Raw genomic sequence first — 27,152 nt, forward strand, 5'->3', positions numbered from 1 at the left:
TGCACCTCGCCCTCCTTCCTGCCCACCACGTGGCCACCGCCTCCTTTTTTTTTTTTCCTCCCTCCACTTTCAGAGTCGTCGTTCTCTCACAGCGGCGTTGGACAAACCCGGGAACTCTTGACCGCCTGTCTTCTGGGAGACGCGATCGATGAATGCTAGCGGGACGCGAGGACGACCGTGCGCCTAACCGCCCGTCAGATAATCCCGCTATTTGCTTCTCTGTGCGTCTACTTCCTGTTTTGAGGGAGGCATCATGGTGAACCGGAGCCAGGGCTTCCCCCCGGCCGGCCTTCCCGACGATAAAAGCACGCGTGTGTCCTACAAGGACTACGTCGCCCTCGCCGTCTACACCTTCACCTTCCTGCTGGGCCTCCCCGCCAACGTGCTGGTGCTGGTGGCGTACGCGCGCAAGGCCCGCAAGCGCGGCGCCACGCCCAACGTGGTCTACGCGCTCAACCTGTGCGTGGCCAACCTGGTGCTCGTGGCCTGGCTGCCCGTCAAGGCCCTGGAGACGTTGCTGCAGGACTGGAGGCTGCCGGCGCCCGTCTGCCCCGTCTACAGCTTCTTCCTCTTCTCCTCGCTGTACGGCAGCTGCCTCTTCATCACCGCCGTGACGGTGGGGCGCTACCTGAGCATCGCGTTCCCCATCGTCTACAAGCGGTACCGGCGCGCTCGCATCTCCTGCTTCATCAGCGCCGCCTTGTGGTTCGTGGTGCTCCTCCACCTCAGTTTCGCCCTCGTGGCCGAGGGCGGGGCCAACTTCGTCTCCGTCAAGGACGACGCCTCCGTCTGCTACGAGCAGTTCAACGCCTCGCAGCTGGCCGTGCTGCTGCCGCTGCGCCTGGAGATGTCCGTCGTCTTCTTCGTGGCGCCCCTGGTCGCGACGTCCTTTTGCACGCTGCGCTGCGTCACGCTGGTGTGGCGCTCGAACCTGCGGCCCCTGAGCAAGCGCAGGGTGCTGACGGTGGCGCTGTCCACGCTGGCCGTGTTCGTGGTGTGCTACGCGCCCTACAACGCCTCGCACATCGTGGGGTTCGCGCTGCGGGCCAACGTGGAGTGGCGGACGTACGCCATGCTGACGAGCTCCTTCAACGTCTTCCTGGAGCCCGCCGTCATGCTGATGCTGTCGCCGGCCGTGTCGCGGGGCATCGTGGGACGGGTGTGCGGACGGCAGAGCCGACGGAGCCGGAGCGAGGGCCGGCGGCGGCGGCGGCGCGACGGCGCCGACGGGGCCGCGAACGCCGGGGCGCCGCGGACGCTGTCGGAGAGGTGCCAGGCGGAGGCCGAGGTGACGAAAGAAAGCCAGGGGTGAGGTCATGTGACTTCAGGGATTTAAGGGGGCGGGGGGAGGAGAATAGGGAGGAAGCCAAAAGGAGAAACCGGATGACAACCGTCATGGACCGTCTGAGAGAAGCTGACCCTGCACATTGTTTTTAAAGGAGCAATTGTTCCCTCTGAGGCGCCATCTTGGTTTTAAAGCAGTCAGAGAGGAACAGTGCTGAACTCAACACCAGACGAGGAGGATCAACATGTCCGACTCTCTCTGCTCCAGGTTGTAAACCCGGGGAAAACACTTTAAACGTCGCCGTGTTCTCTTTTGGGAAAAGTGTTTTTGACGCTTTTCCTGCTGCGACGAGTCGCCGCCGTTCCTCTGAGGCCTTTCATCCAATGTTTGATGTCTGAAATCAGTTTTTATGAATGTCTGCTTGTTGGTGAACATGTTCGTTATCATTTACGTGTTTATGTCTTTTCACTTGTAAAATGTTCAAAACTGTCCTTTTCAAAATAAAGTATCTTATTTGCAAATGAATTTTCTTTAGGTTGTCTGTAGAGGAATACAGGATGTAGATTTATTCGTGAATGTTTCTAGCTTCTGTAAATATATATTATAAATCAAGTATTATAAGTTGTATTGAAAATGAATATACATTTGAAGAGGTTTTGCCCAAAAATGGTCAAATAGACATTAATGATGCAGGATTTTTTTATTATCAGCTCAAGTGTGTTTATCATTTCTGAAACAAAAACATATTTCTGCTATTTCCAGCAGCAACCTTCAGATACAGTGTGTTACTCCTCCTCCCTGTTGATGAATGAATCACCGCTGAAGATGCTTTACAACCACAACGTGCCGTCGATGAACCCTGACCGAATAGAAGAGGCCTCGTCTCAAAGGAGATGCCTTTTGATTTGATTTGGCTTCACGAGGCTTCCACGTAATTACAGCGGTCAGAAGGAGGATTAAAAGATGTTCCTGTTGCTCTTCCTGGCTGGAGAGTCAATACAGAAAAACCTACAAAATAAAACATACTAGACGTTTACATATCATGACTATCACGTTACGACTAAATCAAAACGCAGGGGGGTTGTAGAAATCATCTTATTGTGCTCAATTTGTGCACAAAGAATACATCATAATATAAAACAAATGAATGCAAAACAACAGCACTGAGTATCAAACACGAACAGAATGACATCACCTGCAGACTGCAGACCTGTGTGCATGTTTATATTATGTTGTGTGATTGTCGAGCGACTTGGACCTTGAATTTCCCTTTGGGGATCAATAAAGTAATTATCTATCTATCTATCTAAATCAACAAGGAGGGTAAAGTACTGATCATCCAGCTGTGTTTGCCGTGTTGTGTGTGAAACTCATCTAAAACCACAAAAACAAGCGACCGTGTGTTTGCAAGCGCTGGACTCAAAGTCCTCATGTGTAATACACCTCACACAGTCTTGTTAAAAACCAGGTGAGCAACAGCTGAGAGGGCCGCAGCCTGTTAATGGTTAGCCAAACGCACCGAACAACACAATGAAAGGGAGGAAATGACCCGTGATGGGCTGCAGGACGAGGTAACGCACGTTTCAATTAAAGCTGAAAAACAAGCAGCAACTGGAAACTTCAACTCAGACAGCTGGGCACCGCAGTGTGTGTACGGGAGTTGTGTTAGCCGTTAGCAACACAAAGCACAAGCTGTACAAACAGCTGGGTTAGCGCTAACCAGCCCGTGGGGGCGGAGTCAGCAGGCACTGGATGACTGAGTCAAACAAGCACTAAAAGGTTTGTCTTGAGAAAAGTGTGAGTCACTGAACCACCAGAGGTCCTCCAGCGCTCGTCTTCAGCGGTTTGCTGCAGCAGAATGAGAGATTAGCCGCGGACAGACGCGGAGATGCACACTCGTCACTCACGGGCGCCCAGACGCACACATCGCCACCGTGCTCCTGGAGAAATTGGCGATGAGGGACGTGGAAACAATGGAATAACTGCCACCGACACAAAGTGAACATCCGATAAAGAATATCAAGAACACAAATACGTGAATGAAAAAATATGTATTTTAAGATTGAAAAAGATTCTGCTGGTGATCAGGTATGATCAAGATACACGCCAGGTCTTTTTTTTAATGTTTGACCTCAGATCAGCCAGAGGTCATTCGGACGCAGCAGCACTTATCACAGGGGTGAACAACGAGTGAAGATTATTATTATTATTATTATTATAATTATTAGAAGTGGAATTCTGACGCTTGTTTAGTGAATTCACGTGCATTTCCTTTTCCATGTTTGGCTCTTATGCCAAAACTTTTAGCATATTTTACTTGTAGCTTTGTGTGTTATAGTATTTAAAGTGTGCCCTTATTAATAAAGCACAATGCAGAACCCCTTTAATAATAATAACAATAATGCATTTTATTTATATAGTGCTTTTCTAAGTACTCAAAGTCACTTTACATAACATAAATATCCTAAAAGCTCAGCAATAAAACAAATGATATATATATTTTTGAACAATTTGACTACCTGGGCTTCACAGGAAGTTAACATAATAAAAGGTCCCGCCTCCTGATCGCCCTCATCGGCAATAAAAGCAACAAAAGAAGGTGTAACTTTGAAGCCGCAGCATGTTTGCTTTCGCATGGCTGTGAATATAAATTAAAGCTCGTTGTTTTTATGGGCAGAGCGGAGCGATGCTCGCATCCAACATCTGCTCTTCTCTTTGTCTCCGCCAGAAAAAAAAAAAGTTAATACGACTCACTTCCACTTCCAGAGTCTGCAGCGGTTGCTGAGCTACGCTGTTTGGACAAGGAGGAGAACAAAGACGGCGTCCGGGAGATAATTAAACTTTCCTCACATATTGACGATGATACGGCAGAAATTCAGCAGGACTTATTAAGTGAAGCCCCGCGAGCCCGACACACACTCTGCTGCAGACACACACTCTGCTCCCGACACACACTCTGCTCCCGACACACACTCTGCTCCGGACGCACACTCTGCTACCGACACACACTCTGCTCCCGACACACACTCTGCTCCCGACACACACTCTGCTCCAGACACACACTCTGCTCCAGGAGGCCGGAGGCTGCAGCCGAGCGATGGAGAGCCCGCTTCACAGCGCTGAACAGAGGTGAGTCAGGTAACGTGTCCGTGACGCACACGCGTGTGCTTTTGTCTCCTCTTTTAAACCCGTGTGCTTTGTTCGGCTGGAAATATAAAGATTAAGATGTTAACTTGAAGGATTGTTTGTCTCCGAAGCCTCACGGCTGTGACAAAGACTTCCACCCAGCCTCTTGAAGTAGTTTTTAAATTTCTTTTAAAGATGACCTTTTTCGGCCTGAAATCTGTTATTTTCATGTCTTTGCTGATTTAAAATGTGTCCTCTTCTAATAAGATATAAAATAGTCCTTTATTAGTCCCTCAGTGGGGAAATTACGGGATTAGAGCAGCCCTTATTCACAGATTAAGGAATATAAATAAACAGGAGAACAGTAATGAAAACACAATTTCAAAAGTAAATGGTAAGACACAAAAATATGAAATATACAGATGGAATAAAATGAATAGTAAAAAATGTGTATAAAGTGTCAAGTGTAAAAGTATAGCAGCAAAAGTAATAATTGACTTTAAATGTGTGTTTAGGTTCATTCATAAGTTGTTGAAGGGACACAGTGTATTGATCCTTTAAAAGGGAGCGCTGTCCCTTTAAGAGAAGAGTTGACCTATTGCTGGTTTTCGTCTTTTCATTGCATTTGTTTTAAGAAATATATTTTTAAAAAAAGAATATACAGAGGACCGTCTCCTTTTTCATGTCATCTTCTTCTCAAGTTGCATCCATCAACGAGACTTCAACTCGGAGAGAAAGTGAAGTTTGAAAGACTTTAACGAAGAGATTGTTGGATATTTGAAGCAACTCGTCTACGTCTTGAAATAGTTTCAAGGAATGAGTTTATGTGAATAATCGATGCGTCGTTGCCTCTCACTTGTCTCACTCGGGGTTTCCTTCTGGAGGTAGTTTAAATGTTTCGTGGTACGCTAGCTAACATGCTCTTTTCCATTGGATTTTAGATTTTAATAATCTGTGGCTATCGTCGTTTTTGTTCAGCAAGATCATTTTTCTCAAATGGACTTCACTTTTATGATTATTTTATTGAACGAAAATGACGATACATGCAATAAACACAAAGTGCAGCTGAAGCTGATGGGAATGTCTTTAGTTTTATAGATATTTGGTCAAATGTTAAAGCATTGGATGTCTGTACAAAATCCCATGTCAAACTAATCAGTAGCTTTTAAAAAGATTTCATTTTTTTTACCAACTTAACTGTAGAAAGCCTTCGATAAATGTGAGCAATCACAGATTCAAAAGAGGGAATATCTCTCTAAAAGATCAACTATTCAGCTAAATCCGCCTTGACTTCTTTGCCGATATGATTTTTGCTCCCAGTGTCTGAGTCCGTCCTCGGTGTGTGAGCGGCCGCCATGTTGTGCAGCCACCGCCTGCTGCTGGCCGGCTACATCGTGACCTTCCTGATGGGCGTCCCCGCCAACATCGTGGCGTTCTGCACCTTCTGCTGCAAGGTGCGGCGCCGGGCGGCGCCCATAGACATCCTCCTCCTCAACCTCACCGTCTCCGACCTCATCTTCCTGGCGTTCCTGCCGGTCAAGATGAAGGAGGCCGCCGACGGCATGGCCTGGCTGCTCCCGTACGCGCTGTGCCCCTTCTCCGGCTTCCTGTTCTACGTCACCATCTACAACAGCACCCTGCTGCTCACCGCCGTGAGCGTGGAGCGCTACCTGGGCGTCGCCTACCCGCTCAGGTACGCCGTGTGCCGCAGGCCTCGCTACGCCGTGGTGGCCAGCGTCCTGTTCTGGGTGGTGACCTCCCTGAACCTCAGCATCGTCTACATCATGCCCTACGCCCAGTGGAGCAGAGGCAAGGACAACGACAGCGCCTCCGCCTCGCCTCCGCCCACGTGCTACCTGAATTTCACGAAGGCGGAGCTGGACATCGTGCTGCCGTTCCGCCTGGAGCTCTTCCTGGTGCTCTTCTGCGTGCCCTTCCTCATCTGCTGCTTCTGCTACGTGAACTTCATCCTCATCCTGTCGCGTCTCCCCAACATCGGCCGGCGCCGGAGGCTGCGCGCCATCGGCCTGGCGCTCGGCACCCTGGTGGTGTTCGCCACGTGCTTCGTGCCGTACAACGCGTCCCACGTGGTGGGGTTCGCCCGCCGGGAGAGCGAGGACTGGAGGAACGTGGCGCTGCTCTCCAGCACCTTCAACGCCTGCCTGGACCCCGTCATCTTCTACTTCTCCTCGGCGGCCGTCAGGAGCATGTTGAACCACTGCATCAGGAACGTGGCGGCGAAGATGCACATCCTGCGGTGCGGGGGAGGGGCCGCCGAGACGGACAGATAGAAGGACACGCCTCTTCCTTGAAAGCTCTGGAGGAATGTTTGGATGTCTTTTTTGAGAGTTTTGTTTTTTCATGCACTAAAAAAAAAGATAGAAATAGGAAATGAATAGTTGATTGTTAATCCAGTCCAATGTATGGAAGCCCATTTCCGCCACAAAAAAAAATAGGATGAAAAAATATAAAAATAAAAAATTAGGCTTTCCACCCCCCAAAAAAAGAGGACAATAAAAATCAATTTTTAAAAATTTTTTTTTTGGTGCAATTTTTTTTATTTTTTATTTTGTCCTAATATTTGTGTGTGCCTGGCAGAAATGGGCTTCCAAATATCTTTTTTTTTTTTTTTTTGCAAATTTTTTATTCATTCATTTTTTTGGTCCTAATTTTTAATTTGTTTGTGTGTGTGGCGTAAATGGGCTTCCATACAAATGAAAGAGGCTTTGGGCAACTTTGAGATGAAGCGACCTCTGTAGCTCACACAGAGCTGCTGGTTTCCTTCTTTCCCGTCATGATGCTACTTTTAAAAACTTTCTGAATCTACAGAACACTTTTCACACAAACAAGGAGCCCAAAGTGCTCCACTTGTTCCAGACAAAAGGGCTGCAGTCGTCACCTCAATGTGCGAGTTTATTTTTCTGTTACTTATCTGCCGATTCTGATTTTGTCGAGCTGCAACAGAGAGCGATACCAGCGGGAGTCATTGAATACAAACATTACAATAAAGACATTCTGCTACTGCCGTAGAAAGACACGTCCGCATGGCGTCACTTTGTAAACGCACCACGCGAGGCGAACACTTTGCTAGGATTAGGAAAAAAACATTGATGGGGCTTCAGATAAATACATAAACTGAATACATGTACCAAAAAAACACATCAAACTTCTAAATAACTCAATGATGCTTCCGGCCTTCTGGTCCGTTTGCTTGATTTTAGTCGTGGACAGACACACAGGTGCACACTCACTCACTCACACACTCACACACACACGATTCTCCTGGCGGCGGTGAGGGCCCAGGAGTTAGCCCGAGCCCGTCACTGAACGCAGCCGTGTCCCAACGAGGACGGCGTTTAATCAAAGTTGTGTTTTACAGGCGCGAGCGATAAAGCAATTAAAAATAACCAGCGGATGTCACATCGGCCGGAAGTGGAGACGGCTCACCGCCGAGCCGATTCAGTGTCGTGAGCACGGAGCGGCAGGAAGTGTAAACACAGAGATTACACAAAGGAACAGTTATAAAGTATGTCTTTCAAACAGAGGCGCTGATAACCGCCCCGCGGCCATTTCCTGCCCGGTAACAGTGAACAGCTCACGCCATGACGTCCCTTTATAGCGGCGCCGGAGTTCATTTATTAGTTTGCTGTGCACGCCGACGACGTGTCAAACAAACTTAATGAATCTCATCTCCTGTTTTGAGGGGAAAGAGTCTGCCGGGGAGCAATGCATGCTGGGTACCGTACCGCGATACACGCTGCGGTGCAGCTCTCCCTCTCATGGATCCCAGACTATAACTGTGATTTAGGGGGGAAAAAAACATTTTGCCTTAAAAATCTCCACCGTTAACCACACGGTGGCGCTAGCGGCCAAAAATCATGAGGATGCATCGTCTGGGGAGCATGAACGGGTGATGAGAACTGAAGGCGCCTCAAAGGGAGCGATCACGCCGCTCACCTGGAGAGAGATATATCAATCTGGAGGGATTTGTGCACCAGAAAAATCTGGATTTTTGATTTTGAACATGTAACTTGTGCACCGTGACAATCTGTGAGCGTCATCACCCTCTAAATATTTGCATTTCCTTTTTTTTATGACCACTCCTACGTTCTCCTGAGGTCCAAGTATATAAAAAAAACCAAACGCATGTTTCATACATAGAGTATTTATTCCAAAAAAATTAAATATGACAACCAAAAAAAAAGGCTCAACTTAGGACCAGGATCAGATGAGAGTTAAGACCCCCCCAAAAAATAACGGTCTTGACGTACAGTTTTACTTCTAAAAGTGACACCATTTAATAATCAGGCAAAAAAAAAAAAAAAGCACATTAATATACTGTGAAACCCAAACATTGTTTTCTTTGCGTATGATATGCAGCCAAGCACTGAAGAGATTTATTGTTGTGGGGGAATCCCTCGACGTGGGAAACGGGCACTCGAGGAGGAACGACTCAACCGAGGAGCGTTTTCGCGGGTCTGTAAACGTCTGAATAGGAACAAAAAATAGAGACGTGAGTACAACTGAAGGGGAAGGCAAAACCGGTTGCACGGAAACTTTTAGGGTCATTATTGCCGTCCATTGGAGAATGAACACCGAAATTCAAAAAAGGAGCGAAAGAAAAAGCGTCTCGATGGAACTGAAGAGGAATAAATAATGCTACACAACGTCTCGACTGAGCTACTCCTTACTACACAGTCGTGAGTGTTCCCCATATTTTTTATTATTATATTCGTTACAAATGTTAGTTTTTTGGGTTGTGCTTTGAGTGCCCGTCCACTGACCCCCCCCCTCCCCACACACACACACACACACACACACACACACACACACACAGGCCTTTTGGTCCTGTCAGCTCCACACTGATCAGTTCTGCATATTTTGTGTTCTTGGCATATGTCGGAGGTATCCACACGCACACACACACACACACACACGCGTAAAACAAATACATATACGCACACAGTCACGCCTTACAGTATTGTCATGTATCAATATATATACTCGTCAATGTAGACTCGGGCCTGCGGGCCCTTTTTCTCTGAAAGTTAAGATTTCTTTGATTTACTTGGTTGATTTGTTGTTTTTTTCTTCAGCACCGTCAGGAAAGGCACAGTCTGTTTACGGATAAAAATCGGTCCGAGGATGAACTTTCGACCCTCCTCCTCCTCCTCTTCATCCTCTTCCTTCTCTTATCTTGAAGAATACAAAGAAAAAAAGGCTCTGCTTTAGCGAGTGCATTGAGAAAATGGATCAAATTCAACGTTCACTTCTTTATGAGCGTTTGAGGCGACAACACAACGTCAGGAGGAGGGTCGGCGGTTCATCCCGTCACTTGCTCGACAAAAAAAAAAAAAAAAACGGCCCCGCCCCCAAAGCGGTCTCTGCAAAGCAGGTGGACGCCGCCAAAAAAACAAAAATACACATCAGCGTTGCTTTTCACACAAGTAAACCTATTGCATCATCAAATCACAGACCACCACGATTATTAAACGGCCGTTTCTATTTATCCACACAGCTCCCGTTTCAAATAGGACTTTGTTAGAAAAAAATAAGTGGTGTGTGCATTACATTAATACCTCTACATATAAATATATCTCAATATTTATTTATCATACTTTAAAAAAAAAAAAAAGCTTTTTTTTTGTATTTCATGGAGGACAAAAAGGCAAAGATGTCCCGCTCTGTCAGACTACAGGTGGAGTTACTGTACGCGGCTTCATGGGAACGAAGGCTCCAGATGGACTTTAAAAACAAGCACCAGCCAACAATGTTAGACATGCCCACGACTAATCCTCTTCAAGTAAAATTAAATGCTGGTAATGTCTGACATTAAGAAACGGATGCATGACGAGAAACACGGGGAGACAAGCTGCTCGGATATATGCTTAGAATTAAAATGTTTTAAACCGCGGGGGGCGACTTCGAACAAGCATCCTGTCTCCGTCCAACCATAAAAACAACTCTTTAAGTGCAGTAAAATACCATTATTCTCTTAATCTCTCTGTATCAATATATAGCCTCTGTGTATCTGATGAAATATTAAATAAACGTGACTTTTCTTTTCTTATAGCAGCTCAAGTTTGGTTGTGGTGACACGTGGCTTGCAGTTCGCGGTACAGAGCGGATCAGCTCGACCCTGTTAGGCCCCGCCCCCCAAAAACCCCACCCACCCCCATGACCAGGCACGTTGGTTTGGTCCAAGTGATGAAACCTCAAGGCTTCGTCTGTATTAAACTGTACTGCCGGGCCGTGAAGGACCACATTTCAACGGCGAACAACCGAGGAAGTTCTTGCGACGACGGCCCATTAAAAAAAAAAAAAAAAAAGGCGTGAATAATATAGATAAACTTCATAATGTTGGACTCTTTCATTGACGTGATATTATTTGTTATTTGTGTGTCCAAAAGTTTCAAAAAAATCAGTTTCCTCTTACTTTTCTCCAAAGTAGAGAGCTTTTTCTCAGAATAATCCACAGAAATGAAAAATAACTCAAACTATTGCCATTTTTTCTCAAGCAAAAAAAGCCCAAAATTGTGACAGCTGAGCTTTTTCTTTGTCGCGTATGACAGTAAACTGTGTACCTTTTGGAGTTTTAGACGAGACAGCCGCTACGTCTCCGCAGGCTGTGGGGAATCACAACAGACATTTCTGATACTTTCAGACAAAACGAGTCATTGATGGCGAAAAACAAGCAATTAGTTGCAGCTGCAATGTGACCGCGAAAGTCTTTTTGACGGGCAGCGAGTCCTCGTCGGGGCCACGGCGACGCCGCACAGTCCAACACAACAGTCCCGCGGTCACGTCTACCTTCACAAAGTTTGTAAAGTTCTTGTTGACATTAACTTAAACTACACGTCGACAAAAAAAAAAAAAAAAACGAACATAGGCACCATTAAGTCAACTGTACGGCAGGACCAACGTATCGGATTGCGGTGCATTGCGGTGAGGAGGAGGGAGGGGATTCAGAGGCGACCCAAACCGACTTGCGATTAAAAAGCTTTCCATCCGACCGACCGCTCACACTCGCAACCAAATCAGGCACTTTGTTTAATCTCCCCGAAGCGCCACCTGGACCTCGCGTGCTCGCAAACGTCTCCGAACACCCGAGTTCACAGTCACTTGCCAAAACTCACTCATAACAACACTGAGCTCCCTCCCACCGGACCGGACCGGCTCGCTCGGCGCCAACACCGCATTGCACCGACGTAGTTTCTCCACCAAATAAAAGAAAAGATAAATAGCAGAGAAGAGTGAAATGCACACGGTTTGGTTTAACACAAGCTTGAACTACGAGAGAGAGAGAGAGAGAGAGAGAGAGAGAGAGAGAGAGAGAGAGAGAGAGAGAGAGAGAGAGAGAGAGAGAGAGAGAGAGAGAGAGAGAGAGAGAGAGGAGTCTAAAGCGGTCTGATCCGCGGTCACGGCGTTGAATTTAAACAGTCGTCTTCATGCAGCTCGCCTCGCAGTAAGGCATCATGCGATGTACAATGCTTCATCGATGGCTGTACGAGGCTTTGTTTTAAAAAAAATAATAAAATGAGGATTTCATTCGGCGCTTTGCGTCTTACAGAGGAACACTGGCTTAAAGGGAGACAGAAGAGCAACCGCTGAGGCAGCCTGTTCGTCTGGAGGGGAATTAAACATAATAAAAAAAGAAAAAGGGGTCAAGCTTTAGTTTTTTTTAACGAGCTTTCTGTTGCCGTCGCAGCAGCACATTCGCTCGAGAGAAAGAGCGTTAGAGAAAGAGAGAACACACAGACAGTATTGTATCTAGAAAAGCTGAAAAGTCACAAACAAAACATGTAAAACCGTCTACAACATGAATCAGCAACAACCGGCTCGACGTGAGGCTCCTCACTGGTTCTGCTTCACACGCACCAGAAATCATCAGTTTTTGTATTCGCCTCTTCTTCTTTCTTTTTTTTTTTTTTTTAACACGAGGCAGCGAGGGGGAAGAAAAAAACAAAAACAGCTTTTGCGCCGCTGTCAAACCGGGAAAAGAGAGGATGAGACTCGTGAGTTTCCAAAAAAAAAAAAAAAAAAAGTGAAAACAGAATCCGTTGGGATGTAAATACAGCAGAGGAGGCAACGGTGACAGAGGGATGCAAAACAACTGGCTGGTTTTCAAATTGCATAACGTGGCTGTAACTCCTCTCTGGCTTACTACACCCCCCCCCTCCCGACGCCGCCGGCAGTCACGGCCGTCCTCGTCGGACTCCGGTGATCAAAGCGGCACCGGCACAAGGAGGTGGAGGGAGGGGGTCGCTCTGCCCGATGAGTCCATGTGGCCGGTGGGGAGTCAGACACTCAGACTGGCCGGGGGAGATGGAGGGAAGTCGAGTTGGGGTTGGGGGGGCGTTCGTTCAGGCAAAATACATGGTCGTCAGTGTGTCGTGGTGGATCTGAACAGCCTTGGCCAGCGCCTGGGGGTCCCTGCCGTTACTCTGGCCTGAAACATGGCTGCCCTCCGCACTGCCGGGGGGGAAAAAGGATGGACGGAAGGACCGGTGAGTGACAGAATTATTATAACTACATTTTTGCTATTTAATAGGGTCAGCATTGAACTTGGATAATGTATGAAACAAATCCCTGCTACATAATAACGTCTCAGAAAGCCACTTAATCGGACAAAAGAAATAGATAAAATAAGTGTTCATGCTTCAGAAGGCGCAAATAAGAGTTCAAACGTTATTTAGACACATTAAACTTCCACAGCCACAAACTCAGGACACATTTATAAGGTACGTTTCCAGATGCTACGATACTTAGCTCTTCTAGGAAATACATTTTAAAAAAGAGACTTTCTCCCACCTGTCGTGCTCTTTGTCCACCAGGTGGTAGCGGGCGCGGAAGGCCACCAGGTGGGCGTAGTAGGCCGGTGCCGGGATGGAGACGGAGCGCGTGCAGCGGACGTAGGTGTGGCACAGCTGGTAGGTGAGGAGCTGGAACTCGTCGCCAGTGAAGCAGTTGTCGTCCCACAGGACGTGGTAGTGGGAGGGCCGGCTCGTACCCTGCAGGCAAAACATACTTATTTTAGCCACCTAAAATAAATAATCACTCTTAGTTTAAGCGTTGTCTATTTTTAGAATGTTTCCAGCGTCTGGCCTTGCCGTCACACAGACGAGCTAATGCTAACACGCTTCAACAAAGGTATAAGCTAACCGTTTAGATATGCGGGCTCTGGCTAAGAAGGCGTACCTGGATTCCAGCGTGACTGCAGAGGTAAAAGTCAAACTCGTAGGGGTGGGTGATGTCCGTGTCCACCGTGGTGCCGGCAGGAATGTTTCCACTTCGTCCAACCTGAGAGAAAATTTAACAAACCGATTGAAAAGAACCTCAAAAATCCCTGAAAAATCCCCTTTTATTAGGGGGAGCAATGACCATGATGTCCCTCTTTAATCTCTCCCTTTTTTTTTTAACCTTCGACCCCAATTCATTAACTGGACCAAACAGATGAAGATAATCGGCAGCCATAAAATTTTACGAGACTCTGATAGCGTCGCTCCTATGTGTTTTCCTCACCCGCTCGTTGCGATCTGCACAGAAGAGACGTGTGTGATGGCGTTTCTGCACAACAATGTAAGTAATCCCCGGCTGGTATTCCTTCTCCAGACCGATGCACGCCTCCCTGATGGCCAGCAGCTCATAGTACAGCACCTACACAGAAAACACAGTGAGACATAAGTAAGCAAATGTGACATTGTTGCTACTATATAGCAGAATAATGAAACTGGTGTTAAGACAACCTGCAACAAAACGTGTACGATGACAGAAAAAGGGAGAATAATTATAATTAAAAAAAGAAACTAGAGGTTGTACCTGTCTGAATTGCCCCTCTGACACTCCGTCCCTGTAGAAGATGATCCTGGTTGGCTTGTAGCGGGTGGATTTGTAGAACTGGATCAAGAGCTCTCGCACCATGGAGGCCAAGTCCTGGATGACCTCCTGTCTCGGCCTCTGGACTCGCACCGTAGCGCAGTACCTGCTAGGGTGGGCGTCCATGCTGCCCACCACCTGCAGAGGCGCAGAATCAGTCAGAAACTCAATTACATGCAAAAACTATTGCGACTATTTTTTTCTCTGTCTTTTCACAATGCGAGTAATGTCAGTGAAATTCCACAATTCTTGCTGCCCGATACAAAACCACAGTAGCAGAAGTACACATTTGAACCAGAATACATCGAACTCATCATGATAATGTTATAATAAACATCATCTAACACTAATCTGTCCTTAATAGAGCTTGAACGCAGCATAAGGGAACTCAGTGATACCTCCTTTATCGTTAGGACTGTGATGCCAACCGATGCTAACAGCTAACAGCTAACGTTCTGCAGCTCTCCTCCAGCTGATTTCAACACGCACTCGTTATTCACATGGATTATTATCAAAGGGAAAAGTAGGACGTGTTCCCTGGACGCATTGATAGTGAGTTTACTGTGTCCTTTTGGATTTCAGACAAGTCCTAAGACGGTATCCGGCCCGGCAGAAGAACAAGTGCCATCCCATTTTCACTACTTAGTTCCAAAGTTCTGGTCCTTGTAGCTTTCCTCGTTATAGACACTCAAACTGGGCCCTAGAAATATGCATGAAAGTGCATTTTTTGGGCAGTAGACACAGGTTGATATGAGCAGTGTATGTGAAGACTAAATAGAATTGGCCATTTGTGTGTGTTCCTCCCCCCTCACCGCTGCAATAGATGGCTTTTTCCCGTCTCCTGCTGGAGGATGAGTGACATCCGCCCCGAGGAAGATGACAGGCTGCTGGAACACAGACGGTCTGGATGGAAAAGAGGCACGAAATTACCTCACGATCACGCTTTATCCTGTAATCAATGTTACAACGTGAAGCAAAAACTCTTGTTTATCTCTATTTGTTGTGTTATTTCTTTACCGCTGGTGTGGTACCAAGATGTTGTTGATGCCTCCCAGCTTGACGTTGATCTTGAGGCAGAGGTTGGAGAGGGTCTGAGGGGACGTCTTCACCACGTTCTTCACCTGCACACACTGCGTGGCCATGCCGAGGAGGGTGTCGCCCACGCGCTTCACCTCAGCTGCGGGTCAAAGAAATGGGATACCCCTTTAACTCTGCAACCGCCGCCTACTGTATGGACATATGAATGCCTCACAAACGGGTATTTTGAGCTCGAAATCAGCGCTTTATACACACACCGACTCCATGATTAGCCTTTGTTACCATCGCTGTGCCGTTATTCCTCTCTCTCACCATAGACGGGCGTTTTCCCGGGCAGGATCACGATGATGAGCTGCAGCCCAGCGTAGGTGTTCTTCAGGTGTCTGAACATGGGCTCCACGCTGTCGGCTCCCTGGGCGTATTTACAGAAACATGGCTGGCCTTGAATTGGCATCCCGGCGTCCTTTGAGATTTTGCGCAGCTGGTCAGTGAAACTCCTGAGAAGAGAAAAGAAATTACCATCCATAAAAATGTGTATTGGTTTAAAGTGATCTATGGATGTAAAGTCTGAAATTCCACTTGTCACTTCCGTAAATACCATTTAAAAGTACTCTAAATCAATATATGTTTAACTTTGTAATTCTCAAAATAAAGACCCATCTAAATACATTTGACTGGTTTCTTTAAAGCCAAAGACTTTAATTTTACTTAACCTGTAAATACAAGCATCATCATCATTTTAATCCATTGATAATTTTGTTTTTTTTTCCCACGCCAACTCAACTGAACTAAGCGATAACGGTCATTTCTGTGGACTCACTTCAGGATCTCCTCCCGGCACTGCCTCTGGGTGGCGAAGCAGGCGATGGCCCACATCTTGATCTCCACTCCGGTGTGAAACTGCTTGCCCCTCATGTCCCACACGCCGTGGCTGGGCGTGGCCACCGTGCGGTTCTGCAACGACAGCGCAGGGTTGATCTGCGGGGACTGGCGATCACACGGACACAAACGGCACAAAAGGACACGGACAACGGATGGATTGAGAGATTCAAAAAGGATTCAGGCAGCCAGTGGGATCAAGCTATACTGTGTAATTAATAGGCTCTGACGTTGACTGAACATGGCATTAGCGTTGCATTGACTCATGCGTTAATCGTATTGGTCAGACATGCAAAACAGAAACTACTGTCGAACAAAAACAGCCTCTATACGTCATCTCTCTACAAAAGCATGCATGTGTGAAACAATACAGAAACACAGCCGGTTTCAAGCTATAGCAGAGGAGATAAGACGTGTAGGATGCAATCAGAGATAAGTGGTTTACAGAGTGAGCAAATCAAATGTGAGAAAAAAAACAACTATAGATTGTTGTCACAGGGTTTCTAGGGAAGCCCATTTCCACAAACACACACACACAAAAAAAAAAAAAAAAATAGGACCAAAAAAAAATAATAATAATTAGGACCAAAAAATAAAATTAGGACCAAAAAAAAAAAGAATTAGGACAATAAAAAATAATGTATTAACTTTTTTTTTCGTTTTCCTTTTTCTGTATGTCCTAATTCTTTTTTTTTTTGTCCTAATTTCTTTTCGTGGCGTGAATGGGCTTCCATAATTTCCCCACAGAAATTCCCCGAGTGTGGCTCATTTAAATTTTGGTCGTACTGGTGATGGAGTTTCCCAGTACTGGTCACTGATCACTAATAAAAAGGGGCATACAGATCCACCAAATGAGTCAGGGTTGTAAATACAACTTGAAATTGGTGGGGAAAGCCTGCAGTCTCCAACACACACGCACACAGAGACGTGTTAATAAAACACACACGTGCAAATGAAGCGTGATTTAAAGGGAAAGTACCATGAAAGGTTCAGAGCTCACCCTGCCGCCATATTGCAGCATGGGGGCCGGCAGGACGCGGCCCGTCACCTGAGCCATCTCGTCTCGCACGCGGAACTGAAACTCCTGGACGAACGGGTCGGCCTCGTAATTTGCGCTTCTCACCTTTGAACACACAAAATGATCTTGATTTAAAAAACCAGCAACAACAAAAAAACAAAAACAAGGAAGCTTTGTGTGTCATGTTGTCTCATCGACTCACCAGCCTGCTGATCTCCTCCTGTCTGTCTGGGGCGGAGCGCGCTGTCGCTTTGATCATGGTCGATGTCTGGTTATCTGTTAGTTTTTTTATGCAGCGCTGTCCAGGTACAATGTTGCACACCTAAACAATGAAAAAATGAAGAAAAAAACCCACATCAATCCAGTTTTATTCATAGTTTTAATCCAGCCTGATAGTAAAAACACGCATTTGTGACCAAAAATCTGTAGTGTATGACGAAAGGTTTTCATTGGTCGTCTGACATTTAGTATGTTTTGTGTGTGTGTGTGTGTGTGTGTGTCATTACAACCTTAACACACGCCGGTAATTAAAAGTGAAAACACGACTGATTTTTATTCAATTTTTTAATTAAGAAAAATGCAGCCGTACTTGTTCCACCTGTCCCTGGCACTGAGAGGCCCAACCCAAACGACATTATTTGTCACTAAGAGCATTGCTGGTCCACCGTTGAAGATCAGCCCTTCGTAAGTGAGCCAGGGCATCGGTTGACGTTCAGTTTGAATCAACAGGAGGCGACTTTACCGCTACCTTCAGAGACGTGTTGATTTCTTTATCGACGCTGTACATTTGTGTGTTCGCCTATATGAGGCGCACCAGTGCATCCCATGTGAGAAGTTTGTAACCTCGTGCATCCATTTACAGCACACAGAAGCTGGGGTGGTTTACTTATCGCTTATTTGCGTCCGAAACAAGCTTTCGGACATTTTTCTGAATTATCTGGACGACTTGGACATGTGGGCCGCGGTTTAAAGACCAGAAACCAGGAAAAACCTTCACTCATTAGGTAAAAATGGGATTTTTTATTCACGGTACCAATTGTATTTTTTATTTCACTAGTTCATAAGTAAAAGTATAAATGAGCTTTGACTGTTTGAAACTGAATTTGAATAAATCTCACAGTAAAAATGTTCTTTAATTTGACCGGCATTTGGCAGCATACAGTCTCCATCGGTCCTTACCTCCAGGGGCAGGTAGGTGTGTTTCTGTTCCTGGCCCACCTGCAGACACGGCAGGTGGGGGTACTTTAGCTGCAGGCTGTACTTCTCTCTGAAGTACTGCGCCACTGTACGCTCGACTGTCTGACCGCTCTCAAGCTGCAACGGAAATCTGTGGATTTGAAGGCAACAAAGAAATCTCCTGTTAATGCGAGCCAGTGACAGCTTTGATTCAGAGTTAACGGGCGAGCCGGGTGCGAGGTAGAAACGTACGTCTGGAGGCTGGCAGGGCGTCGTGTTACATTGCAGACTCGGTACTTCCTACGCATGGTTCCACAGTGTGTCACTTCCACTTTAAGACCTGTGAAGATGGTGGAATAAGCATTGGCAATGTTTAAGCGACTGCAGCTTCAATTCATAGAGTGGAACAAATGAACGGGCTTCAGCTCCCATCCTTCATGCAACAAATACACTGATGAAACATACAAAGAGTCGACACAATTCATGACGCTTCCTCGTAGAACCAGTTGCTCTTGCATATTTCGGAGAAATAAAGTCAATGATGCCAGTTTTCTAAGAGGCTCATCCTTACAGTACACAAAAAGATCCTGGTGAAGATAAAAGTTACTCAGAAAGCATCTTCAGCCATTAAGAGAGCTGCTAAGGAGGACTTTTAAGAGGCCTAAGAGTTTCTTCAGCAGAGGAGAAAATGGTAAAAAGACAAAGAAGACGGAGAAATATTCTCCAAAAGGAGTTAATGAAACGCTACAGATGAGACCGTACAGGGATGATGTCTGTGGACTGATAGTGTTGGAGAAGCGCTCACTCCTCCAACCCAGACGCAACTGTGTTCACTTGTTTATACATTTACATGCTACTATTAATTAGTTAAACGTAGCCATAGGGTCAACCACACCTCACTAAAGTAAACTCTTACTCTCTGAAACCAATCCATCAAAACAGTGGCTTCCCAGACACAAAAAGCCATACAGGGTAAGGCAACAAAAGCTGCCTTTGCTTGGCGACATACCTTTGATCTCTTTGGTGAACTTGACCCTGTGGGAGTCCGTGAGAGGGCGGGGCTGCTCGTCAATGTTGTGAATGTCTAGGACCTCACACATGAACTGGATGACTGGCTGGGCTTTGTAAAAAGCTGTGGCTGACACTGAAAAGATATGGGAGGAGATCAAACGGTCATAACACCGCAATAGCTTTGGACAGAACCAAGCTAGCCGTTTCCCCGGGTTTACAGTTTTGCAAGCTAAGCTAAGCTAACCAGGTTCTGGCTGTAGCTTCACATTTACTTCACACACAGAGCATACATACTCACCATCGATGTTGAGCATCATTTTCCACATCGCTGGCCGCACCGACTGATGGAATCCAAACCAAACCTCTCTCCCTCCACCCAGCGGGTGGTCGTAGCCCTCTGGGGAGGAGAAGAAGGATCGTCCGACAGGCGTGTACCTGGCGAGGACAGACAGGGTCACAAAGGTGAGGAGAGCACCAGGATAAAACTCGTCCTGGGATATAGAGGTGCATTTCAAAAGTAACCTACAAACAAATCTTCCAAGGGAAGAAAACTCACTTCATGGAGGGCAGGTGTCGAAGGACCACGTCCACGGCGTGAACAGGGTTGGTGCTGATCGGTTTCTCCAGGTCCACCGGCTCGGCCACGGCGCGTCCCGTCAACACTTCGTGCAGCATGTGCCAGCTGACCAACGACACAAACCTGATGGTGACTTTAAAGGGCCGGTCCTTCCCACCGTCACCTGGCAGGGTGACATCCAGATCGACCTGAAGAGGGAAAAACAAGGATTTGACATCAATGATAAAGAGCCTCCAACCTACGAGCCTATTTTCGGGATGTCCCATTGAGAAGAGGGCAGTCTTCCACAATTTTAATCCCTTTGTTGGCCCAGACAACACAAAACAACCCCGTGCAAACATCTAAATGTCATGTCTTACCCCGCCGGTGGCGACCGGAAGTGGACTAGCAGTGTAGAGGCTTCTCTTCCCATCGTAAACTGGCAGGCAGTCGCCGAAGATGGTCACCTTGAAATGCTGGACCATGGAGTCCACCACCTCCCTGAAAAGCCACAATCAACATGCAGCATGAATCCAGGTACACAGCCAGTCCAACAATATAAAATGTAATTCCTTTGTTGTTTTTAAGAAGTATTAAATCTCAGATTGACATTCAAACTGGTCCACAGCTCTGTCCGGTTACCTGTTGACCCGGCGAGGACATTTATCAGGCTTGATGTCCACCTCATACAGGTAGACGTCGATCTTGGGTATGTCCACCTGGAAGCAGTTGGCCAAAAGCTTGATGGGCTTCCCAAGGGTGCCATAGCCCGGCCGCCTCGGCAGCGAGAAAAGGACTTGGGGTTCAGGGGCTGCTCCAACGTCTCCTACATCAGCAAATGCCAAAAGATAAATAACATCACACATCAATTATTACAGGAACTCTCTTAACAATTTAAAAGCATAGCGTCTGGACTAAAAGGTGAACGCCAACGTGGCGCCACGTCTGCTGGCAACTGTGCACGGATACGATATCCACATCAACCTCGTCCACGCTTGGTATTTATGTCAATTCTGGACCATCGCTGTCACAACATTCATCGTAACCTTATAACAGAAGCCGGAAGACCCGTTAACTTGAATGTCTTCCACTCTTTCAAAGGGTGAGAGGAAGGAAGTGGTTAATACCGTGGAAGGAGCAGATGGCGGGTGCCAACACAAAAGATGGTCAGAGACGATAAACCTTGCCTCATGTCAAACTGACAAAAAAAACGGAAACAAAAGGGCCGACGCTGCGGAGACCGTATAGAAAAAGGTTACGGAGTAGGTTGACATTTTGAATAAAGAACCGCTCAGCGATCACAACTTCTCCTGACTGATGTGGCCTTTGCCAGACGGAAGGAGAAGTGGGCGGGTGACGCACCACGCCAATACCACACCAATTTTCAGAAATGCCAAACTGGAAAGTACTTAATGCAAATCACACAACCGCACAATTTCCATACATGTGAGTCATAGGATCCCCCCCCCTCCACCCACACACACACAAACACACACATAATGACCTACATGACAATAAGTCTGCACACAGACCTCCAGCTGTTCTGATGCCAAGAGGCGAGCTTTGTTTATGATGAAAGAACATTTTAAAAAGTGTACAGCTGAAAAAGAGCCTGAAGAGTGAAAGTGGCCATGAGATGAGTGCGACAGAGCAGCTGTGGGTTGAAAATATGAAACCGTTTCAGCTGCTGTGAGGGGTCGAGGGCCGACCCTGAACCTGCCGTAACGGCGTCATTCAGCAACACACCGCTCGTCCCCAATGATGGCGATGATGCCCATGTTGCTATAGTTTCTCCATGGCAACTACTGACGGGAAGCGGGGGGAGAAACAGGTGCACACAGATTTGTCTCGTTCACCTTGAAGCGCCAGTGACAACCACTGTTACACATCCTTTTGGAACTCAATTTTACTGTATTTATATGGTCAGAGTCTTTTGATTATTGCGATGCCATTTTGGATACTTCATTATGTGATAATATCGGTTATTTACAGTGTAAATATGACTTCACCGGAGGTCTGTTTTTTTTTTTTTTACTTAACAAAAAACGCGACAAAACATCGTAAATGACAAAAAGAGGACTAATCAACTAAACAAATAGGTCTGTGTTTTAAGCAACATGCCTGACTCAATAAGATTATAATTTAAATTTCTCTGCAAAAAGTGACAGAAGAATTTCTATGTTCAATTATAGAAAACATCCACAGCTATGCAGGTAGATAAGCAGACATTCAACCAACCCACACACTCTAGGAGAGTTCTTCACTGATGAACCGTCTTACAGCCCAAACATCGCTACTCTAATTGGGTGCGGCAGTCCTTGGGGACTTGGCTGGGGAACCACAGGGTCGCCTGTTCAAGTACGGTGTGTGAACTGATAGCTGGAGAGGGGCCAGTTTGCCTTCAGTGTACTGCCGAGGTGCCCTTGAATGAGGAACTACGAATAGGACGATATGAAAATCTAAGTCCCGATTATCCTGGCCAAAATTGTTACTATTCCCCAGATGCCATGAAAGAATTCTTAAAATGACACAAAATCAAACAGAAATCACTTTACACAACAACTAGTTAAGAAGCAGATGTTTTACTGCATCACAGATAGGACTCATGTTTTTTAGTGAAGGCGTCTGTGTGTAATGTAAAGAAATGTAATTTCCCCCTCTGTGATCAATACAATGATGTATTTTTCTTCAAATAGTGGAGACTAACAACATGTAAAACTTCACTTCTATACGTTCAAATAAATAAGTTTTAACCTCATCTTTACACTTGTGAAGTCTAAAAGGCCAAACAGCTTTTTCATTGCCTAGATTCACAGTAGTACATCTGTAATGTAATGTAATATATATATATATATATATATATATATATATATATATATATATATATATATATATATATATATATATATATATATATGAGGGTATGCACAGTCTGACACTGTTATCAAATGTCAAAATGTGTGGATAATGAATGGGTTGGTTTCAGTGAACCAGCCAACAATCCAATAACAATCAATAACACACAAGCTGTGGCTCACAAATTGTGCCCCATGGCAATAAAAGTAGAGTGACTGCCATGCTCAATTGATTAGTAATTAACACAGGCAGTGGCTAACTGAACATGATGCATACACTAGAGTTGCTATGGCTACAGCTGGTGTGAAAGCCTCCCTTCAAACCGATTGGAGAACACACACACACACACACACACACACACACACACACACAGTCTCTCTCAGGCTTCACGCACACCTGACGGGATCACCACCTGCCTTTGACAGCCGGCAAAGAATGACGGATACAATAAGAAGGAGCACCCCGTGACGTACACACAAGACACACGCGCACAGCGGGCACGCCACTAACAGGTAATCCCTCTCAGCACCACTATGTTAATCCCGTTGGAGCTAGTGATGGGAATATCAGTAAATATAGAATACAAGTATCCACGAAAGCTTGGCAACTTCTTGATACACAAGCTTGGATCAACTTGCACCTCCCGAGTACTAAACAGGGGTCTCGCATTGTCTGTAAAAATGACTCAAGTGCAGCACCTGAAAAACAGATTAAGTGGCGGTTAGTCCGGGGATCCCACCTGTTGTTCCGATTTCCATTCATGAGGTCTCTGTCCGGATGACCCGGCCCCCAGTGATTACTTCTCCCTGCGCAGGTTCAGACCTCCCCCGCGGACCCACTGGCCGACACGCCGCCCCCTCGGCTCCCCGGCTTCAGGTCGCTGATGTGGAACCGGGCCGCTCGGGGGTCTCTCCTCGGCCGTAAGTCTTCTCCCCGCGACCCGCCGTGCCGCAGCCGACAGCTCAAAGTTGAACAAAATGTCCCCGCTTCCGTCCTTTTTTTTAAAAGTTCTCGCCGTTGTATCTGAAATAAAGAAAAAACAACAACATTGTGTCCAGTGTCGGAAACGTTAGTGACAGTTTCGACGCGGAGTTGGTGAAACTGAACCGAGAGTCGTTAGCGGTGAGCTAGCAGCGATAGTTAGCTTCAACAGTTAGCCGACGACAACTAGCAACTCACGAGCAACTCGACACACGAGAGCGAGGCGAGCCGTTACCCGGTCGGTGGATGAATCCGTCGTCCCGGTTAGTCACCGTGACAGTCCGGTGAAAAAAATACGAGGGGTCCGGTCACCGTAGGTTCACTATCCCCGGCGTTCCCGTCGGTATCGGCGTAACCGGTCCAAAATCTGCACTTACACCGCCCTCACGCTCGCCGACGTGAAACTCACCGGAATACAAAAATCAAGGCTTCCGGAAAATTGTTTCAAAATAAAAGCATAAATATCGAACGACGTGAGCTTTTTTTGCAAAGCAGGTCTTTTGGCGTTTGTCTAATAGCTAGTATTGTACAATACACACTAATAATGTGTAACATCATTTACTCAATAACTGTACGTTTGTTTTGTTTTTCAGATTTTATGAAATATGTAATAATCCAACCATTGACATGAAGCTTTGTTACCTTGTGACTGCTCATAAATTACCGACCTATCTTGGTGATGGTTCATAATTAAAACAAAAAATAAACACAATTTTGTGCAGCAGGAATATATATTTGCTTCTACTTTCCAACTCTGTATACTCTTGACCCCCTTTAGAGTGGGAACCAACGCCAAATATACTACAAAAAACACATAATGATATACCATTTTCCCAGAGGGCCTTTCTGCACTATTAGTAGTAGTACATTGCCTGCTTCTGAGGGCCTTTATTTGAATCTCAATGCATGATTTGTACTTGAAACTAAGCATTTTTTACTCATTAGCATTTGTACTTTGACTTAATCTAAGGATTATTATTGTTGCATTTACAGTCCAATAGTATCCCCCTCACTGTAAGATGTAAATCTCACAGGGTTGATTGTGGGATTTCCGGTATTGCCCTATTTAACGTCGTCTAGCTTGACGAAGCTGTCGCTCCCTCCTCCTCCTTCCCCTCCACCGAGGGAAATCCGTCAGGAAATACCAACTGTGAAAAACAACGTCACTTCCGGGAAACTTTTATTGTTCATCTCAACCACGTTATATTTTAAAATAACAGCGGATATTTCAGGTTTTGTGGGTTTATAGTCTGTCCTATTTATCCATGTACCATAATATTTTATGTATTTAATTTGTACAAAACACAACACAGGGTAAACCAACTGTTTCTTTCTGGACATACACACTCCATACTGTAGATGTCTCCACAATCCATAGATGTCTTTTTTTTTTTTTTTTACAGCGCCATAAAAGAAAAACCATAGAAGAAGAACAACCAGGAAATGTGACACATGAAGAGTCACCACTGTTTTTCTTGGATAAGTTAATGGAGCTGCCAGCAGCCAACAGGTGTGACTTGACACTCTTATGAATACTTGACTGTACGAGGAATAACTGCAGTCCCAGCAGATGTGAATCTTCTCCCTGGTGTTGAATCAGAATGGAAAAGGTGATCAGCTGTTTCAAGAAGAGCCCAGATGCTGTGGCCAGGCTGATCTGCTTCCCCTGGGCAGGTGGAGGCTCCATACACTATGCACGCTGGGGGAACGTCCTCCCCAGCTCCATAGAGGGTAATGCGCCATGTTTCAGTGCTGCACTTTGCCCTGTCTAGCCATACGGTTTGCCTCTGTAATGTAAATAATACTAATATAGTCTAAAAAACCCACAAAATCAACCTGTCACGATAGGATTGTTTTCCTATGTGAAATATATTGTAACAACTTTTTCTTCTTGTCTCTTTCAGTGTTTGCCGTTAAGCTCCCGGGCAGAGAGAGTCGAGCCAAAGAGCCCTTCTTTGAGAACATGCAGCAGATCGTGGACGAGGTCATCGGTGTGTTGTTACCGCTGCTGAAAGAGAAGCCGTTTGCTCTGTTTGGACACAGGTGTGATAACAAGAAGAAACTTTATATCCGTCATGACATCTCGCCCTGCCCACCACGCACCACTTCTGTTGCTATCCACGTTAACTCTTCCCTCATCTGATCTGGTTTTCTAGTTTCGGGGCCTTCGCCGGTTTCGCCGTGGCAGATGCTCTGAAGAGACAGCACCACCTCGAACCAGTTCACATCTTCCTGTCCGGCGCCTCTGCACCTTACGTGAGTAACCATAACAGTTTTAATAGTTTTTAAATTGGCTGTAGTTATGTGTTCCCTATGATGCTCTTCAAAGGTATTAAAAATAAATCAGAGATCAGCTGCATTGTGATGACGCTAATTGGCCTGATTTAAATCCTTGAAAAATGTTTTTTTTTATAGTGAGGGTAATCAATCAGTGCAGTTGAGATGTGTCCAAAGTACACAACAGCCTGGAGACAAGTCATGACATGTTAATAAGTGAATACATTTAATCCATCACGCGGACATCTGTTCCAAAAACCTGCAGCCGTCTTCCTTACAACACAATATTTTTGATAATTCATGGAGGAAAATGTTCAAGGACATTCTCAGACAGTGTGTGCAGGATTTCAACATCTGGTTCCTTGTATAGACTTATATTTAAGACCCTCTAGACGAGGGTTCGTGTTGCCGACCAACCGTCAACACGTTGCCCGTTGCCCTGTCAGTCAGAGACGCGCACCAAGACCCCGAAGAGAAGCGAGCTGTCCGACGACGACTTCCTCAAGTGGCTGGTTTCGATCGGAGGAACTCCTCCCGAGCTGCTGGCGAACCCCGAGGTCCTGAAGCTCTTCCTGCCCGCCCTGAAGGCCGACCTGCACGTGGTGGAGAACTACAGGTAGGGAAAAAAAAGTAGATCCATCCGTTCATTGGAAGCGATCTGTGATTGTGAGCGACACCTTTTGACTTTTGGCTTGCAGGTGCAACGAGCCGGACGGCCCGCCGCTCGGCTGCCCCGTCACGTGCTTCGACGGAAAGGAGGACATTCCCCACGACTTACAAGGTCATTTAATTCATGTGTAAATCACTCCACGCTGCACTTCTTGTACGACAAGAGCGATACAAATATTCGTATTTAATTGTACAGGACTGTATGTTCATTTGTATTCTTTCCAACAGCCTGGAAAAGCATCACATCCGGAGATTTCACCGTGCGGATGCTGGATGGAGCTCACTTTTACCTGAAGGAGGCCAAGAATGAAAAAACGATATTGGACTACATCACAAAGCAGGTGGAAACATCTGAAATGGACTATTTATGATGAATATTATATATATCGAATGACTTCATTGTA

At 46.0% G+C, this 27,152-nt stretch overlaps 4 protein-coding genes across 8 annotated transcripts; 3 read left to right on the forward strand and 1 right to left on the reverse strand.

The window, feature by feature from the left end:
- The first annotated feature begins 253 nt into the window (after nucleotides 1-253).
- On the forward strand, nucleotides 254-1,312 carry si:dkey-211g8.9 (free fatty acid receptor 3). Its single transcript, XM_068576007.1, has one exon. The coding sequence runs from the start codon at nucleotides 254-256 to the stop codon at nucleotides 1,310-1,312; it is 1,059 nt and encodes a 352-aa protein (XP_068432108.1).
- A 4,454-nt stretch (nucleotides 1,313-5,766) lies between these two features.
- Nucleotides 5,767-6,702, forward strand: LOC137784996 (free fatty acid receptor 3-like). Its single transcript, XM_068576008.1, has one exon. The coding sequence runs from the start codon at nucleotides 5,767-5,769 to the stop codon at nucleotides 6,700-6,702; it is 936 nt and encodes a 311-aa protein (XP_068432109.1).
- Nucleotides 6,703-8,560: 1,858 nt separating this feature from the next.
- ago3b (argonaute RISC catalytic component 3b) lies at nucleotides 8,561-24,201 on the reverse strand. Of its 4 annotated transcripts, XM_068575373.1 has the most exons (22): nucleotides 24,038-24,201; nucleotides 23,561-23,844; nucleotides 20,608-20,791; nucleotides 20,346-20,466; nucleotides 19,966-20,174; nucleotides 19,708-19,844; nucleotides 19,408-19,542; nucleotides 18,651-18,738; nucleotides 18,402-18,549; nucleotides 17,425-17,544; nucleotides 17,184-17,327; nucleotides 16,146-16,312; nucleotides 15,638-15,822; nucleotides 15,305-15,464; nucleotides 15,100-15,190; nucleotides 14,231-14,425; nucleotides 13,934-14,068; nucleotides 13,610-13,711; nucleotides 13,223-13,422; nucleotides 10,996-12,883; nucleotides 9,480-9,607; nucleotides 8,561-8,899 (listed from the first exon to the last, which is right to left on the reverse strand). In XM_068575373.1, exons 2-20 carry the CDS (start codon nucleotides 23,577-23,579, stop codon nucleotides 12,775-12,777), a joined length of 2,649 nt encoding a protein of 882 aa, XP_068431474.1. In that variant the 5' UTR covers nucleotides 23,580-23,844; nucleotides 24,038-24,201; the 3' UTR covers nucleotides 8,561-8,899; nucleotides 9,480-9,607; nucleotides 10,996-12,774. The 4 variants fall into 4 exon arrangements, with proteins under 4 accessions (XP_068431474.1, XP_068431475.1, XP_068431472.1 ...); XM_068575374.1 differs by having other exon boundaries at nucleotides 8,561-9,607; nucleotides 16,146-16,279; XM_068575371.1 differs by having other exon boundaries at nucleotides 8,561-9,607.
- On the forward strand, nucleotides 23,161-27,143 carry olah (oleoyl-ACP hydrolase). Of its 2 annotated transcripts, XM_068575379.1 has the most exons (9): nucleotides 23,161-23,333; nucleotides 23,636-23,741; nucleotides 25,206-25,312; nucleotides 25,403-25,533; nucleotides 25,707-25,845; nucleotides 25,959-26,058; nucleotides 26,526-26,695; nucleotides 26,778-26,860; nucleotides 26,977-27,143. In XM_068575379.1, exons 3-9 carry the CDS (start codon nucleotides 25,290-25,292, stop codon nucleotides 27,117-27,119), a joined length of 789 nt encoding a protein of 262 aa, XP_068431480.1. In that variant the 5' UTR covers nucleotides 23,161-23,333; nucleotides 23,636-23,741; nucleotides 25,206-25,289; the 3' UTR covers nucleotides 27,120-27,143. The 2 variants fall into 2 exon arrangements, with proteins under 2 accessions (XP_068431480.1, XP_068431481.1); XM_068575380.1 differs by lacking the exon at nucleotides 23,636-23,741.
- The last annotated feature ends 9 nt before the right edge of the window (nucleotides 27,144-27,152 follow it).

This window comes from Clinocottus analis, unplaced genomic scaffold, assembly GCF_023055335.1.
Source record: "Clinocottus analis isolate CAN_PGR_092001 unplaced genomic scaffold, fCliAna1.0.p SCAF_14, whole genome shotgun sequence".
Lineage (NCBI taxonomy): Eukaryota > Metazoa > Chordata > Actinopteri > Perciformes > Cottidae > Clinocottus > Clinocottus analis.

What these genes read in the sequence shown, in the direction of transcription:
- ago3b (XM_068575373.1), bottom strand. An exon ending in TGTCCTCGCCGGGTCAACAG is followed by an intron (nt 20,467 to 20,607) that starts GTAACCGGACAG and finishes GTGGCTTTTCAG; the next exon opens with GGAGGTGGTGGACTCCATGG. An exon ending in AAAAGCCATCTATTGCAGCG is followed by an intron (nt 14,426 to 15,099) that starts GTGAGGGGGGAG and finishes GCGCCTCTGCAG; the next exon opens with GTGGTGGGCAGCATGGACGC.
- LOC137784996 (XM_068576008.1), top strand. Translation starts at nt 5,767, where the DNA reads ATGTTGTGCAGCCACCGCCTGCTGCTGGCCGGCTACATCGTGACCTTC.
- olah (XM_068575379.1), top strand. Translation starts at nt 25,290, where the DNA reads ATGGAGCTGCCAGCAGCCAACAG. An exon ending in CCTCCCCAGCTCCATAGAGG is followed by an intron (nt 25,534 to 25,706) that starts GTAATGCGCCAT and finishes TGTCTCTTTCAG; the next exon opens with TGTTTGCCGTTAAGCTCCCG. An exon ending in CCGGCGCCTCTGCACCTTAC is followed by an intron (nt 26,059 to 26,525) that starts GTGAGTAACCAT and finishes TTGCCCTGTCAG; the next exon opens with TCAGAGACGCGCACCAAGAC.
- si:dkey-211g8.9 (XM_068576007.1), top strand. Translation starts at nt 254, where the DNA reads ATGGTGAACCGGAGCCAGGGCTTCCCCCCGGCCGGCCTTCCCGACGAT.